This window comes from Podarcis filfolensis (genome assembly GCF_964270895.1).
Source record: "Podarcis filfolensis genome assembly, chromosome: 8".
Taxonomy (NCBI): Eukaryota; Metazoa; Chordata; class Lepidosauria; order Squamata; family Lacertidae; genus Podarcis; species Podarcis filfolensis.
This window is the reverse complement of record NC_139611.1, coordinates 86,171,066-86,187,851: the sequence shown is the minus strand read 5'-3', so window position 1 is coordinate 86,187,851 and position 16,786 is coordinate 86,171,066. Positions and strand designations below refer to the sequence as shown.

General features: G+C 47.9%; 1 protein-coding gene across 1 annotated transcript; it reads left to right on the top strand.

Moving 5' to 3' along the window:
- Nucleotides 1-520: 520 nt before the first annotated feature.
- On the top strand, nucleotides 521-13,703 carry LOC310768753 (cytochrome P450 2G1-like). Its single transcript, XM_083627493.1, has 9 exons — nucleotides 521-1,257; nucleotides 2,177-2,339; nucleotides 3,118-3,267; nucleotides 3,371-3,531; nucleotides 4,534-4,710; nucleotides 6,362-6,503; nucleotides 9,892-10,079; nucleotides 10,575-10,716; nucleotides 11,398-13,703. Exons 1-9 carry the CDS (start codon nucleotides 1,078-1,080, stop codon nucleotides 11,577-11,579), a joined length of 1,485 nt encoding a protein of 494 aa, XP_083483619.1. The 5' UTR covers nucleotides 521-1,077; the 3' UTR covers nucleotides 11,580-13,703.
- The last annotated feature ends 3,083 nt before the right edge of the window (nucleotides 13,704-16,786 follow it).

Sequence of the window (16,786 nt, the reverse complement as noted above, 5' to 3'; positions counted from 1 at the left end):
TGTGATCAGTTATGTGGGGTGGGACTTACCTGGGCCCCCCCAATATTTTATTCAAGTTGGCACTCCTGCTGTAGATAATAATAATAATAATAATAAGCATATACAGATCTCTTGGTGACAGCAGTCACGAAATTAAAAGACGCCTGCTTCTTGGGAGAAAAGCAATGACAAAGCTAGATAGCATCCTAAAAAGCAGAGACATCACCTTGCCGACAAAGGTGCGTATAGGTAAAGCTATGGTTTTCCCAGTAGTGATGTATGGAAGTGAGAGCTGGACCATAAAGAAGGCTGATCGCCAAAGAATGGATGCTTTTGAATTATGGTGCTGGAGGAGACTCTTGAGAGTCCCATGGACTGCAAGAAGATCAAGCCTTTCCATTCTGAAGGAGTGCTCCCTGGAAGGACAGATCCTGAAGCCGAGGCTCCAAGACTTTGGCCACCTCATGAGAAGAGAAGACTCCCTGGTGGAAAAGACCCTGATGCTGGGAAAGATGGAGGGCACAAGGAGAAGGGGACGACAGAGGACGAGATGGTGGGACAGTGTTCTCGAAGCTACTAGCATGAGTTTGACCAAACTGCGGGAGGCAGTGGAAGACAGGAGGGCCTGGCGTGCTCTGGTCCAGGGGGTCACAAAGAGTCGGACACGACTAAATGACTAAACAACAACAAACAACAACGACAATAGATCTCCTGGATTTTCAAAGGAACTTTCCTGATAAATATTGACAGCAAGGCTGTGTCATTGATTTCTGCAGACTTTTAACTCTGATCCTAAATCTGCCTGCTTCTGTAAGATACAGTAGAAAGGTGGGAAGCTATGCAGTGTTTTTTAAAAATGCCTTCTTCAGTTTAGCCAAGAAATCTTCCACGTGCCCCAAATGCTCACTTTGAACTCAGAGAGGAATCCGTCCATCCTCTACCTTCCCCACATAATGAATGCTATATTGAAACCCAATCTTGTTTTCCTGCTCTGCAAGGAAGTCCAGGAGGCCAGGCTAGCTGGTTTCACTTACAGGGCACGGGCATATAATGGGTGTGCCGAGGCTGGCCTTCAGCTGAATTCTCAGCCACTTGGCCATGGAGCTTGGAGGGGCACTGAGCATCTTCCTGGCCATCTGTGTCTCCTGCTTGCTCCTCATCTCAGCATGGAAGAGGATTCACAAGGAAGGCAAGTTGCCCCCTGGGCCAACGCCCTTGCCTTTCATCGGCAACTTGCTGCAAATCAAAACCAGCGAGCCCTTTAAGTCCTTTCTGGCGGTGAGTTGTGCTCTCTTTGCCATCAGAAGCTTGGGAGGAAATAAGGGGCGAAAGTATGGCTGGGCTGGGGCTGTATGCTTAGTTTTCAAGAATTCTTGTGTTTCAAACTGCCCAAGTGGAGCCAGGGAATGGTTATGAGCGCATGTCCCACATTCCGCAAGGTAGCTCTTATGACTCCATGAAGGCTCCAGCCAGGTGAAACCAGTGGTCTGCTCAGCACTGCATCTGTGACTGAGCACAACTCTCTGGAAAGACCCCAGAGGGGCCTGTAGGCAACATCACCCCCACTTTTTGCTCCACAAAGGCTACTCAGAGATATGTTGCCTCTGAAAATGGAAGCTCTATATCACCTTTTATGAGCAAATACCCACTGACCAAATAGCATAGCTGTCAACTTTTCCCTTTTCTTGTGAGGAATCCTATTCGGAATATGGGAGTTTCCCTTAAAAAAAGGGAAACGTTGACAGCTATGCCCAATACCCACCATGCATGAATTTATTTTATTTCTACTTACAGCCACCCAAGTAAGTATCTAGCACCATAAGGGTCTACCACCATCACCACTTAACTCTATGTTGTGTGAAGTAGGACTTTTTCTCTCTGTGTTCTGAATCTCTTACTAACGAATCTCTTTGAATGACAGCATGTTATAGAATTAATTGCAAGGTGTATGTATGTCTATCCACTTTTTCCATGAAATATATATGCCAGCCTGGTGCCCTCCAGATGTTTTGGACTACAACTCCCATCAGCCCCAGCCAGCATGGTTATGGTAGCTAGGGCTGATGGGAATTGTAGTCCAAAACACCTGGATGGCACCAGGTTGGCCCAGATGGATTGAAGGCTTCTACAACCTTCTTTCATGACTCCTGCTTTGCCTGTTTCCCCATTGTCTTCTTAACTATGGTTTCTTCCGCAGCTGCAGAAAAAATATGGTCCCGTGTTCACGGTGTACCTTGGGCCGCGGAGAGTTGTGGTCCTGTGTGGACATGAGGCAGTGAAGGAAGCTTTGGTGGACCAAGCTGAGGAGTTCAGTGGTCGGGGGAAGCTGGCTTCCATTGATCGCAACTTCAATGGCTTTGGTGAGTTGAGTAGAACTGGTGGGTTCTGCCAGTACAACAGGGAGAAACTCATATGATTGGTAAAGGAGAGTCTGTTCTGCAGGTAGGAACAGAGCAGAAATTCATTTTTAAGGGGAACTGGTTGAATCTGACCTTTTTGAAACAATACAGAAACCAAAACACGGCCATCCTTCAGAATTTGCAGCTCTCCAAATTTTGTAGGGCAATTCCCCAAACAAGCAACGTATACCAAAATGTGTCCGCTAGGGTAGTGTCCATAAAAATGCATACGTAAGATTCAAAGATCCTTTATATTAGGGGGAATTGGTTGCAAAAAAAAATGTATATACTAGGAGAATATCACACTTTCAGGTTGATTAATATTCATGAAGGCTTTAAAAATAAGAATTTCAAACTGGCATGGGAATGTGGAGGACCGAACTTCAGTTTGGGAAAATATGAAAGTGGAAGAAACTGAGATCTACAGATTTTCCCATCTCTAGTTGGGGATAGCCTTTCTCAACTGGGTGTTCTTCAGCTGTTTTGAACTATAGTCAGTGAAGTTTGCTTTAAGGTGGGGGAGCTTATTGGGGGCAGGCACAGATGGGTTATCGCTGATGTAAATTGCCACCAGAATTTCTTAAATTTTCTGCCAGACAGAACCTCTCCTGGGCTTGTGAGTCGAGGAGCTGAGTTGTAATATGTGCCTGCCCTGTTCAGGCCTAAATGTGGAGGGCAGGAGATAAGATTTTGTATCCACCACAGCTGCCCTAATGAAAGTCACTGCCTTCATTTCCAGGAGTTGCTTTTGCCAACGGGGAACGGTGGAGGCAGCTGCGTCGCTTCTCCCTCACCACCCTGAGGAATTTTGGGATGGGGAAACGGTCCATTGAGGAGCGGATCCAGGAGGAGGCCCAGTACCTGCTGGAGGAGTTTAGGAAAACTAAAGGTTAGTGTTGGCCTCGCCCAACTCCTTCCACAGTGGAGGCTTGTGGAGAGGGAAATGGGGAAAGGGTGCCGTCACCAATGACCCTTGGTTTTGTGCTTTTCAGGACTGCCTTTTGATCCCACCTTCTTCCTAAGCCGCACAGTCTCCAATGTCATCAACTCTGTTGTCTTTGGCAGTCGCTTTGACTATGACGACAAGGTTTTTCTCTCCTTGTTGCGCATGATCAACGAGAGCTTCACTGAGATGAGCACTCCTTGGGCACAGGTAATGGAAAGATCTGGAAGGGAGTCCATCTGCCCTTTTTCTGCAAGGGGGAAGCATTCTAAAAATGGAACCTCGGCTTCTCAAGATGACAATGGGGAGAGGCAATAGACCCCTTCTGCGGGAGTCTCTGCTATTTATTTATTTATTTATTTATTTATTTATTTATTTGATTTGATTTTACAACTCCATTCCCAATCATGAACACATAAGGTAAAAATAGCACAAGATTCTTCTGAAACTCAGAACTTCCCCCCTCCCTTCCATGGGTTCTTCAAGTAATTTTTTTTTTTTACTGCATATAATAAGTCCATTATATGGACGTGGGTGGCGCTGTGGGTTAAACCACAGAGCCTAGGGCTTGCCGATCAGAAGGTCGGCGGTTCAAATCCCCGCGACGGGGTGAGCTCCCGTTGCTCACTCCCTGCTCCTGCCAACCTAGCAGTTCGAAAGCACGTCAAAGTGCAAGTAGATAAATAGGTACCGCTCTGGCGGGAAGGTAAACGGTGTTTCCTTGCACTGTTCTGGTTCACCAGAAGCGGCTTAGTCATGCTGGCCACATGACCCGGAAGATGACCCAGCCAATAAAGCGAGATGAGCGCCGCAACCCCAGAGTCGGTCACGACTGGACCTAATGGTCAGGGGTCCCTTTACCTTTACCTAATAAGTCCATTTAGTCGGCTATCCTCCATTGTATCCAAAATCATTGCAAGTTATTTAAAACCTGCCCAAGAGTTCAAGTATCTACAGTGGTCTTTCAAATATAATGCAAATTTGTCCCATTCTTTATTGAAGCTTTGATCCTCCTGATTTCTGATCTTCCCAGTTAATCTTGCCATCTCTGCATAATCCAGTAGTTTCTGCCAGTCCTCCTCAGTGGGAATCTTACCGTCTTTCCATCTCTGGGCAAGAGTCTCTGCTCTTTATTCCTCTCAATGTACAAGCTGTGTTCCCTGGGTGCATGATTTCAGAATACAGCAACAAACAGCTGCTTTCCCCTTCCAGCTCTATGACATGTATTCCTGCGTCATGCAATACTTGCCTGGGGGACACAACCGCATCTACTACCTAATCGAGGAGCTCAAGGTTTTCATTGCAGACAGAATCAAAAAGAACCAAGCAACACTCGACCCCAACAACCCGCGGGATTTCATTGACTGCTTCCTTATCCAGATGGAGAAGGTACCAGAATGGATCCCCTCTTCAGCCATGGGAGAAGGGAAGAGAACCAAATTGGACCGTATTATTTGAAATTGGGAGGGAAGGCCCCACCCCCTGCCAGGATAGGGGCAGCAACACTTGGAATCCTGGTTGTGTGTGCAGCTCTCCTCACTCAGAAACGTGCGCTGAAAGGCAACCAAAGTGCTTGGGGGTGGCTTGGGGCATTTTTCCCTATGAGGAAGGGCTACAATATCAGGTTTTCTGGTTGGGGGGGGGAAGACTGCTCAGAGGAGACGTAGCAGAAATTTGTCCAGTTATGCACGGTGTATGCCAAGGGCCGCGGGTGGTGCTGTGGGTTAAATCACAGAGCCTAGGACTTGCCGATCAGAAGGTCGGCGGTTCGAATCCCCGCAACAGGGTGAGCTCCCGTTGCTCGGTCCCTGCTCCTGCCAACCTAGCAGTTCGAAAGCACGTCAAAGTGCAAGTAGATAAATAGGCACCACTCCGGCGGGAAGGTAAATGGCGTTTCCGTGCACTGCTCTGGTTCGCCAGAAGCGGGTTAGTCATGCTGGCCACATGACCCGGAAGCTGTATGCCGGCTCCCTCGGCCAGTAAAGAGAGATGAGCACCGCAACCCCAGAGTTGGTCACGACTGGACCTAATGGTCAGGGGTCCCTTTACCCTTTACCTTTATGCCAAGGGTTGGGAACCTTTTTCTGCCCTAGGGCCATTTTCCCATGGCAGCGTTGCATGGAGCCAGAGGAAAAAGTGGACTGAGCAATGAATTTGAATGTGACCTTTGCATGACAGTTTCTGTAACATCCACATCCCTCCCTATCTGTCCAGACAAGCAAGAGGCATTAGCAGAGTCAGTGCTGGATTTATGTGTAAGCTAAATAAGCTATAGCTGAGGGCCCCACTCTCTTGGGCCCCCCCCCAAAAAAAATTAAAGGAAAAAACAACACTGGATGTACATTTCCAAAATATAAGATAAAAAACAAATAAAATAAAACCTACATACGGTTAGAGCTTAATAATTATTTCACTATTAATATACTTCTTCTTAATTGTATTTCACTATTAATATACTTCTTCTTAATTGTATTTCAGTTCAACAATGACTTTGATAAAATACATACAGTGGTACCTTGGGTTACATACACTTCAGGTTACATACGCTTCAGGTTACAGACTCCGCTAACCCAGAAATAGTACCTCAGGTTAAGAACTTTGCTTCAGGATGAGAACAGAAATCGTGCTCCGGCGGCGCGGCAGCAGCAGGAGGCCCCATTAGCTAAAGTGGTGCTTCAGGTTAAGAACAATTTCAGGTTAAGAACGGACCTCCAGAACGAATTAAGTACTTAACCCGAGGTACCACTGTATTTTGTTATGTGCAAATGGCTTTAGAGACCTATTAGGTCCATAAATTACCATATAGCATATATTCAACACAAAAAACAGCAACAATTTGTTGTTGACAAGCTGGACATATAAAGGGCCCCATTACCTTCAGTAGCTTAGGGTCTCATCAAACCTAAATCCGGCCCTGAGCAGAGTCAAAGCACACATTTGAACCATAAAACCATTCTTCCCACCAGTGGCCATGCTTGCGTACACAGTGCACATTCACACAAATGCACACACATACACTAATTTCTTTGTTCCTTCAAAGGAAAAAGGGAACCCTTCCAGTGAATTCAACCTAAAGAATCTGGTCCTCACCACCCTCAACCTGTTCTTTGCTGGGACAGAGACGGTCAGCTCCACCCTGAGATACGGATTCCTCTTCTTGATGAAACACCCAGAAGTGGAAGGTATGGAGGATGACATCTGGGACTGGCAGATGTCAAGCAAGTGCTGATGTAGTGGAGTGGTGTAGTGGTTAAGAGCGGTAGTCTCATAATCTGGGGAACTGGGTTCGCTTCCCCGCTCCTCCACAGGCAGCTGCTGGGTGACCTTGGGCCAGTCACACTTCTCTGAAGTCTCTCAGCCCCTCTCACCTCACAGAGTGTTTGTTGTGGGGGAGGAAGGGAAAGGAGCATGTTAGCCGCTTTGAGACTCCTTCAGGTAGTGATAAAGTGGGATATCAAATCCAAACTCTTCTTCTTCTTCCTTCATCTGCCTGGGGCTCTTCAGGTATTTTGGGCTACCAACGCCCATCAGATGCGGGTGGCGCTGTGGTCTAAACCACTGAGCCTCTTGGGCTTGCCGATCAGAAGGTCAGAGGTTTGAATTCCCGCGCTGGGATGAGCTCCCGTTGCTTGGTCCCTGCTCCTGCCAACCTAGCAGTTCGAAAGCACGGCAAAAAGTGCAAGTAGATAAATAGGTACTGCTGTGGCAGGAAGGTAAACGGCGTTTCCGAGCGCTGCTCTGGTTTTGGTGTTCCATTGCAGCAGAAGCGGCTTAGTCCTGCTGGCCACATGACCTGGAAAAACTGTCTGCAGACAAACACTGGCTCCCTTGACCTGTAAAGCGAGATGAGCGCCGCAACCCCAGAGTCGTCTGTGACTGGATTTAACTGCCAGGGGTCCTTTACCTTTCTTCATCTGCCTGGGGCTCTTCAGGTATTTTGGGCTACAACGCCCATCAGACCCAGTCGGCACAGCAATTGTAGTCCGAAATATATAGAGGCACCAAGTTGGTAAAGGCTGGTTTAGGGTTAAATCGTTACCTGAAAGTATAGCAATCCGGGTCTGTAGCCAAATATGACCCATTAAGCTTAGATAGCAGTTTGTAGCCATTGTCATTTACCATTGATAAGACGATTAATGATGGCACCTAACATACATCAGCAGCTGTATCAAAATCAGAAGAACCAGGAGACTAGAGGCACCCAACTAGTAAAAGGTAAAGGTAAAGGTACCCCTGACTATTAGGTCCAGTCGTGACCAACTCTGAGGTTGTGGCGCTCATCTCGCTTTATTGGCCAAGGGAGCCGGCGTACAGCTTCCGGGTCATGTGGCCAGCATGACTAAGCCGCTTCTGGCGAACCAGAGCAGCGCACAGAAACGCCGTTTACCTTCCTGCCGGAGCGGTACCTATTTATCTACTTGCACTTTGATGTGCTTTTGAACTGCTAGGTGGGCAGGAGCTGGGACCGAGCAACGGGAGCTCACCCCGTCGCGGGGATTCGAACTGCCGAATCCTAGGCTCCTAAGTCCTAGGCTCTGTGGTTTAACCCACAGCGCCACCTGCGTCAGTGCTAAAAGCATCATGAGGATGGGTGACAGGTGTGTGTGTGTGTGTGAGAGAGAGAGAGAGGAGAGAGAGAGAGAGAGAGAGAGAGAGAGAGAGAGACTACAGCACACGGGAAGGAAAGATTTGAGTCTTCCTTCAGTTCCTATGAAAAGTGCTGCCTCACTCTGCTTTTCATCATGGAAGGCAAGCTTCAGCTGCTGTCAATGGGGACTTTCCCCCAGAGTTTAATAGCAAGGGGGGCAGCTTTCATCTGGATCACAGTGAAATAGGGAACAGCTAATCCCATGCCCCCTTGGGCAGCCCCCACCTGCCTGCCTTCTCCCACACGTCCAGTCCAAGGGGTAGAATCTACCTGCCAGCTTTCTCTTCCTCCCCAGCCTCAATTTTCCTCATTGCAGAGCTCAGCAGGGAGGATGAAAAATGGGGGCAAGGCTGGGTTAGTTGGCTCTACCTGTCATTGACTCTGGCACCACCTGCTGTTGGGCTGTCTGTCTTCCCCTGGCAAAACCTGCTCTCTCTCTCTCTCTCTCTCTCTCTCTCTCTCTCTCTCTCTCTCTCTCTCTGTTGTGGTCCCAATGAAAGCTGGCCTTCTCACGCCTTCTCTGAAAAAAGAAAAGAAAAAAGCAAGATGGGCTTCCCAATTACATGTTTAACATGAGGTCTAAGTAAGCCCTAAGAAAGAGAAGAGGAGAAGAATTGGAGGGCAAAACAAAAATATCTCAGTGTGAGATGGAGAAGAGGCCAGGTGCATATTGTAGTGAAAGAGCTCGCCTTCCATCCTTACAGACCTTCAGGGTGGAAGTGCTCAAACACCTTCCTTTCCCTACAGCGATTTATTGATCCTCACATTAAAGTTCAACTGGAGACAACTTCATTCCTGCCCCCTTCACATGGTTAGTTGAGGAGTGATTCAATTACGGCTGCTCCCCTCAGTTTTGACCCATAATGAGGAGAAGAGAAAAAGTTGTTGTTTAGTCATTTAGTCGTGTCCGCCTCTTTGTGACCCCCTGGACCAGAGCACACCAGGCACTCCTGTCTTCCACTGCCTCCCACAGTTTGGTCAAACTCATGCTGGTAGCTTCGAGAACACTGTCCCACCATCTCATCCTCTGTCGTCCCCTTCTCCTTGTGCCCTCCATCTTTCCCAACATCAGGGTCTTTTCCAGGGAGTCTTCTCTTCTCATGAGGTGGCCAAAGTATTGGAGTCTCAGCTTCAGGACCTGTCCTTCCAGGGAGCACTCAGGGCTGATTTCCTTAAGAATGGAGAGGTTTGATCTTCTTGCAGTCCATGGGACTCTCAAGAGTCTCCTCCAGCACCAGAATTCAAAAGCATCCATTCTTTGGCGATCAGCCTTCTTTGTGGTCCAGCTCTCACTTCCATACATCACTACTGGGAAAATCATAGCTCTAACTATACGGACCTTTGTCGGCAAGGTGATGTCTCTGCTTTTTAAGATGCTGTCTAGGTTTGTCATTGCTTTTCTCCCAAGAAGCAGGCGTCTTTTAATTTCGTGACTGCTGTGGACAAGGAGAAAAGGAAGCCACTGCATGTGAGTGAGGGGATATGGAAGTGGCCATCTCTGAAAGGCTTCCCTCTAGCTAACTCTTCTGCTCAGGAGGACTGAAGCAATTACTCCCTACTTCGGAGCCATCTGTACTCTCTGCTGCAATGTCCCAGAGAGACAGCAGTAAGTTACAACTGCTGGATTTTCCAGGCATCGTTTTATACCAGCTTCTTCCAGGCCCATAGGGACTGAACAATGATGAGGAACTGTCAGGCATTAAACAAGGTTGAATGCACCAAGTCCACTTGTTTCCAGTTTAAGGTTTGATGGCTCTACATGATAGACAGCTTCCAATTCTAAGCTCCGGAAGGCAGCTAATCCCAGGGCTGTTCCACTCACATCCATACTGCGCTTCTTTCTTTCGCTGATGTGCTCAGAAGGCCATGTTTTCACTTCCCCTGGTTGCTCTCCTAGAAGGTGTTTCTCGGTGTCTCCACAGAGAAGGTCCACCAGGAAATTGACCACATCATTGGCCTCAACCGCATCCCTGCCAGCGAGGACAGGATGAACATGCCGTACACAGACGCCGTCATCCATGAGATCCAGAGACTGACGGACATTGTCCCCATGGGAGTTCCACACACTGTGATGCGAGACACTCAGTTCCGGGGGTACCACCTGCCCAAGGTGAGACAAGAGTTAAGTTAAAAAGGAACAAGCCTGGACAAATTGACTGGGAAGATTCGATATCAGAAAGACCAAAAGTTTATCGAGGACTGGGGAAAATTAACAGAATATCTGAAAAATATATGTGATGTACAGACAACGCTTGTTGGTTTTGAAGAGACTCTGTGAGATAGTAAGAAATACTGCAAAAAAGAGAGTAAGAGGAAAAGGAGTTGGGAAAGGCAATATTATGTTTAGAAATGCGTTAACAAATAGAAATTTTATGAAAGATTGACAGAGAAACTGAGGGAAGTCAAAAAATTGAAGAATGAGTGCAAAATAATTTGTTGACTGTATAAAATTGTTTGGAAAATGAATAAAAATTATTTTTTTTAAAAAAAGGAACAAGCCTATGGGAAAAGGGGGGATGGAAGGGTGAGCCATATCTGTTTATGAGGCCCTCGCTGTCCCTGTCAGTTCCATTTCAAGATGGACCTCTGTCTCATGTCTTTCCAGGGCACCGATGTCTTCCCTTTATTAGGCTCGGTCTTACGTGATCCCAAATATTTCAGCAACCCCCAGAAGTTCAACCCTGGGCACTTCCTGGATGAGAAAGGGCGCTTTAAGAAGAACGATGCTTTTGTGCCATTTTCTTCAGGTAGGTCTTTGTCCCTGTTTGCTTTTTACTGCTTACTGAAAGTGGCCTTTGGCTAGTCAGCTCCCTTGTAGCTTAACCAAGCCTGCAGCTCTGTTGTGAAGATACAGTGGGATGATTCCTGTCTGTGCCACCCTGAAAACCTTGGAAGAAACATGGGAAACAAACGATGATGATGATTAAGAATAATAGCAGTGGTAGTGATAGCAATGGTGTTCATAGTACTGACAATGTACTAGACACTCAGGTCCAGCTCCGAGGGCCTTCTGGAGGTTACAGGGAACCAGGCAGAGGGCCTTCTTGGTAGTGGTACCTGCCCGGTGGAACGCCCTCCCACCAGATGTCAAAGAGAAAAACAACTACCAGACTTTTAGAAGACATCTGAAGGCAGCCCTGTTTAGGGAAGCTTTTAATGTTTAACAGACTATTGTATTTTAATATTTTGTTGGAAGCCTCCCAGAGTGGCTGGGGAAACCCAGCAAGTTGGGCGGGGTATGTACAAACAAACAAACAAACAAATAATAATTTTTTATATAGTAGTACTGACAGAGAATAATGTGAGAGAGAAATATAAAGGGAAGGTGGCTTTCCAAGACCTCTGTAGCATCTGCAGCCAGAGTGGAACCCCCCTTGGCCAAGCAAATTATGACTTGTTCGGGTTCCTTTCTCTCTCTCTCCCCACAGGGAAGCGCGTCTGCCTGGGGGAAGCCATGGCCCGCATGGAGCTCTTCCTCTATTTCACCACCATCTTGCAAAGCTTCTCTCTGAAATCCCTTGTGCCTGCAAAGGACATTGACCTCTCCCCCAAACTGAGTGGCTTTGGGAACATCCCCCCAACATATGAGCTGTGCTTGGTGCCTCGCTGATCCCAGATTTGGCAAGCTATTGCCTGGCGTGGGTGGGTGGTTGGGGAGGGAGGGAGGGGAGAAGATGCATATTGGGTTCACCTGTTCATCATGGGTCTTGTACGTTTTCATTTCGCCCTAAGCTGCTCTAGAACTATGCAGAAACACACCCCAATATTTAGTCATATTTTAAGCCTGTGAACTGTCTGGGCTATGTGACATTCCTGTCTCCTGCCCTGCTCTGTTGTGAGCTTCTGGGAACAGAAGATTGGGACAGATGGATTTGCTTAGTTTGACCCAGTGGGGCAATTCTGACAAAAAAATCAGGTACAGTGGTACTTCGGGTTAAGTACTTAATTCGTTCCGGAGGTCCGTTCTTATCCAGAAACTGTTCTTAACCTGAAGCACCACTTTAGCTAATGGGGCCTCCCGCTGCTGCCGCCCCGCTGGAACACGATTTCTGTTCTCATCCTGAAGCAAAGTTCTTAACCTGAGGTACTATTTCTGGGTTAGTGGAGTCTGTAAACTGAAGCGTATGTAACCCCAGGTACCACTGTATCAGAGTTTCTGGGGGCTAACCAGGTTGGGATAGCTGGGATAGCAGGCTTGTTGTGTTTTGAATGTCTTATGTAGATTTTTCAGTTTCGTTGTTCTGTATGGGACAATGACAATAAAGATTATCGAATCGAAAACATAAGAACACAATCAGGAGCTGCTGGAACAGGTCACCGGCCTATCTAGCCTAGCATCCTGTTCTAACAGTGGCCAACCAGATGGCTGTGGGACACCTGCAAGTTTGACATGAGGACAACTGTACTTTCCCCTCCTGACATTTCCAGCAACTCATCTTTAGTAGCATTAGTGCCTCTGATGCATAGCTGTCAACTTACAGATTTGAAAACAAGGGACCAGCAGCCTTTAAAATAAGGGATCAGCAGCCAAAATAAGAGATTTTAGTCAACCAGCAGCCAAACGAAGCCTCAAGCGGTGGTTCCCACAGCGCAGCAACCCGGCAAAGGGGATGCAGCAAGGAAAACCACCGTCACCTCTCTGTTGGGAAGCGCTGAGCAAAGGCGAGTCCCCAGGCAACACGGCCGATTTGATTGGCACAAGGCATGCAAGCTCCACCCCCCAGTCGTTCTTAGACTCCTTATTGGGTGAGCAACGCAGCCAAGCAACACAGTTGGAGCCTCCCTCCTCCCTGGCCAGCAGGGAGGGAGGGAGAGGAGCTGCTTCCTTTGAAACCCGGGAAATTTAAGGGACATCACCAATAAGGGACAGCAGCGGGACACGGCGCTGGGATAAGGGACTTTCCCGCCAAATAAGGGACAGTTGACAGCTATGCTCTGACGATGGAGATACAGCATAGACATCATGGCTAGTAGTCACTGATAGCCCTCTCCTCTTCCATTAATATGTCCAATCCTCTTTTAAAGCCATGTAAATTGGTAGACATCACTTCCTCCTGTGGGAGAGAGTTCCATAGTCTAACTCTGAAATGCACGAGGAAGGACTGACTTTTCTCTGTCCTGAATCTTCCAACATTCAGCTTCAATGGATGTCCATGTCATGTATAATTTTAGGAACTTCTATCATGATGCCTCTTGTCTGTTCTCCAAACTACAAAGTCCCAAGTGCTGCAGCCTTTCTTCATAGCGAAGTTGCTCCTTGATCGTTTTGGTTGTCCTCTTCTAAACTTTTTCCGATTCTGCAATATCGTCTTTGAGGTGAAGCAACCAGAACTACACAGTGACATTCTCCAAGGTTATGCTAATATTGTCCCAATGCTGTTTCTGTCCAAATCTCCTTGATTCTATGCCTTTAACGGGCACCTTGTGGCCAGAGTCAGCCTACTGAACATCTCCAGATGGTACTCAGTGGAGGGAGGTAGACAGGTCTTGGGTCACAAAGAGTCACAAGCAATCAGAGAGCTACATGGCACCCCAACATGGCAGCCATCTGCAACCTGGTGCCCTCCAACTGCTTCAGACTACAATGAGTTATAGTCCAAAACAGCTTGAAGGCGCACCAGGTTGAGCAAGACTGCTCTATGGCATTGGTCTTCAACTGGTGGGCCAGGTCCCTACTATTGGGTCACAGCTTGTCTAAGGTCAATGGCAACAACAGCAGAACTCACACCATGCAGATGGTAAAATTGAGAATTAGTCCATAAATGCCTGTTTGCCTTAAAGGTGTGTCCCAGGTCAGGAAGAGAATTGCTCTATGTGATGGTGGAGCACACTTTTTGGTTCAAATGCTGCAAAATCTCCTGTTTAAATAGCAACCACCTAGCTTTTGAAAAAAGGGACGCAGGTGGCACTGTGGGTTAAACCACAGAGCGTAGGGCTTGCCAATCAGAAGGTTGGCGGTTCAAATCCCCACGACGGGGTGAGGTCCCGTTGCTCGGTCCCTGCTCCTGCCAACCTAGCAGTTCGAAAGCACGTCCAAGTGCAAGTAGATAAATAGGTACCACTCCGGCGGGAAGGTAAACGGCGTTTCCGTGTGCTGCTCTGGTTCGCCAGAAGCAGCTTAGTCATGCTGGCCACATGACCCAGAAGCTGTACACCGGCTTTCTGTACCCCCAAGCTTTCTAGTGTTCCCTTTAAACTGTAGAAATATGGGGCTGGCTGGAGTTCTGCACTGGCTCCCATGGCATGGCAAGTTCCCGCCCATGTGCAGAGGTTTATATGGCTTCATCTAGCTGGAGAAGCTTCGTTTGCATATTTCTGGCTGCTGTTAAAACATTCAGGAGCCTTTTTAGCTAAATGCACCAGTGTCCATTAGGCATATTCTTTTTCCTTTGACCACAGGATGCATCCTGGCATCTTGGGTGATGTTGTCCCCATTTTCCACCTCCCCAGACCACCCATTTGATCCGACCTTCTACCTCAGCCACGCCACCTCCAATGTTATCTGCTCTGTGGTTTTTGGCCAGCGATTTGAATACGAGGACAAACAGTTTGTCTTTTGACTTGATGCAACCGAGTAATCTTTGGCTGAGGTTAAAACGTTCAGGAGTAGCATTGGCTAAATGCACAAGCGTCCATTCTTCCTCTTCCTTTTCCTCCTCCGATCCCAGGGGATGTCTTGGCACCTCAGGTGAGAATGGCTATAGGGCCTAAGCTACTGAAGGTAATGGGGCCCTTTTATATGTCCAGCTGTTCTTTTTCAGGAACAAATTGCCGCTGTTTTTTTTAGTTGAATACATGCTATATGGTAATTTATGGGCATAATAGGTATCTCAAGCCATTTGCACGTGTTGCCATGCAACCAGTCCATGCAGAATGCAAAGGTAAAGGTAAAGGGACGCCTGACCATTAGGTCCAGTCGTGACCAACTCTGGGGTTGCGGCAAGTAGATAAATAGGTACCACTCCGGCAGGAAGGTAAACGGCATTTCCGTGCGCTGCTCTGGTTCACCAGAAGCAGCTTAGTTATGCTGGCCACATGACCCGGAAGCTGTACACCGGCTCCCTCGGCCAATAAAGCGAGATGAGCACCGCAACCCCAGAGATGGCCACGACTGAACCTAATGGTCAGGGGTCCCTTTACCTTTACCTTTACCTAGCTTTTGAAATCTTCACAGACTCTCTTGGTTCCACTGGAAACACACCCAGAAATATGTGAGAGGTCACCGTTGACCAGAGCCCGCCTCCTTCTGTTTCAAAGTGTTTCTCTGTCATCCATCCCTGCTGGGGTGGTTCTGAGGTTGCCTTTGGCAAGGCCTGTTAGCAAATACACAAACAGCCTTGACCAGAATGTTCACTTGCATGTCAAATGCCTCTGCCTCCCATGGGCTGCAAGAAGATCCAACCTCTCCATTCTTAAGGAAATCAGCCCTGAGTGCTCACTGGAAGGACAGATCCTGAAGCTGAGGCTCCAATACTTTGGCCACCTCTTGAGAAGAGAAGACTCCCTGGAAAAGACCCTGATGTTGGGAAAGATGGAGGGCACAAGGAGAAGGGGACGACAGAGGACGAGATGGTGGGACAGTGTTCTCGAAGCTACAAACATGAGTTTGACCAAACTGCGGGAGGCAGTGGAAGACAGGAGTGCCTGGCGTGCTCTGGTCCAGGGGGTCACGAAGAGTCGGACACGACTAAACAACAACAATTAGCTGGGCTCAAAATAATCCAACATTCTAAAAACATTCATTATAAAATTAATTAAAATCAAATTAAAATCAAATTGATGGCAACCATTAAGCAAAATTCTGTGCAGATTGCCAGAGGAGGAGGTCAGGCTGCGCCCTGACCAAAGGCCTGGTGGAACAGCTCCGTCTTGCAGGCCCTGCGGAAAGATGTCAAGTCCCACAGGGCCCTAGTCTCTTGTGACAGAGCGTTCCACCAGATTGGAGCCGCAGCCGAAAAAGCCCTGGCTCTGGTTGAGGCCAGCCTAACCTCTCTGTGGCCTGGGATCTTCAGGACGTTTTTATTTGCAGACCGTAAATTTCTCTCTTATTATTATTATGAGATTATGATAAAACAACGGCAGAGAAATTGAGCTACGAATGCACGCATGGGCTGCCATTCTAACCCTAACCCGTGCTAATAATGACACGTCGCTCCCTCTCCGAAATAAAATAAGTGAGCACGTGTTGGTGGCAGCCAAAAGGGCAGGAATCCCCCCCAAACCCAAGGCCAAGTCAGGCATGAGAAGGCTGCTATTGGATGAGGTGCGGCCGCCATTTTTGCACCCATCTCTGTCATACCCAACGAAGGGAAACTTGTTTTAAAGTTGGGGGGGTATGGGGAAACCGCAAAAGGCACCCATGGGGCTGGGCAAGGCAGAAGGAGGGTAACAGGCAAGGTGCAGCCACCATTTTTGCACCTTTCTCCATGCACAGAGAGAGAAAAGAACAAGCTGCCTGTCCTTTCTGAGGTGAACGGCTGCCCTAGGCTGGCCAGTCTCCATTTTGCTATGTATTTGTGTGTAAAAGTGGGGGGGGGGGAGTCTGCCCAGGCCTGACAGGACATTCACAAGACCAGTTTGACACAGGACAAGGCTTGTGGTTGTGCTGATGCCTCAGGAGGGTTGTGGCGCATAAAACCAGAGCCCATCATGGATGGCAAAGTATCTCCTCCCTCTTTGCCAGGCATAGGCAAACTCGGCCCTCCAGATGTTTTGGGACTACAGTTCCCATCATCCCTGACCACTGGTCCTGTTAGCTAGGAATCATAGGAGTTGTAGTCCCAAAACATCTGGAGGGCTGAGTTTGCCTATTGTAAT

Excerpts from the sequence above, each read along its gene's own strand:
- LOC310768753 (XM_083627493.1), top strand. The coding sequence starts at position 1,078 with ATGGAGCTTGGAGGGGCACTGAGCATCTTCCTGGCCATCTGTGTCTCC. Across the intron at positions 1,258-2,176 it reads CCTTTAAGTCCTTTCTGGCG|CTGCAGAAAAAATATGGTCC; the intron begins GTGAGTTGTGCT and ends TTTCTTCCGCAG. Across the intron at positions 10,717-11,397 it reads TTTTGTGCCATTTTCTTCAG|GGAAGCGCGTCTGCCTGGGG; the intron begins GTAGGTCTTTGT and ends CTCTCCCCACAG.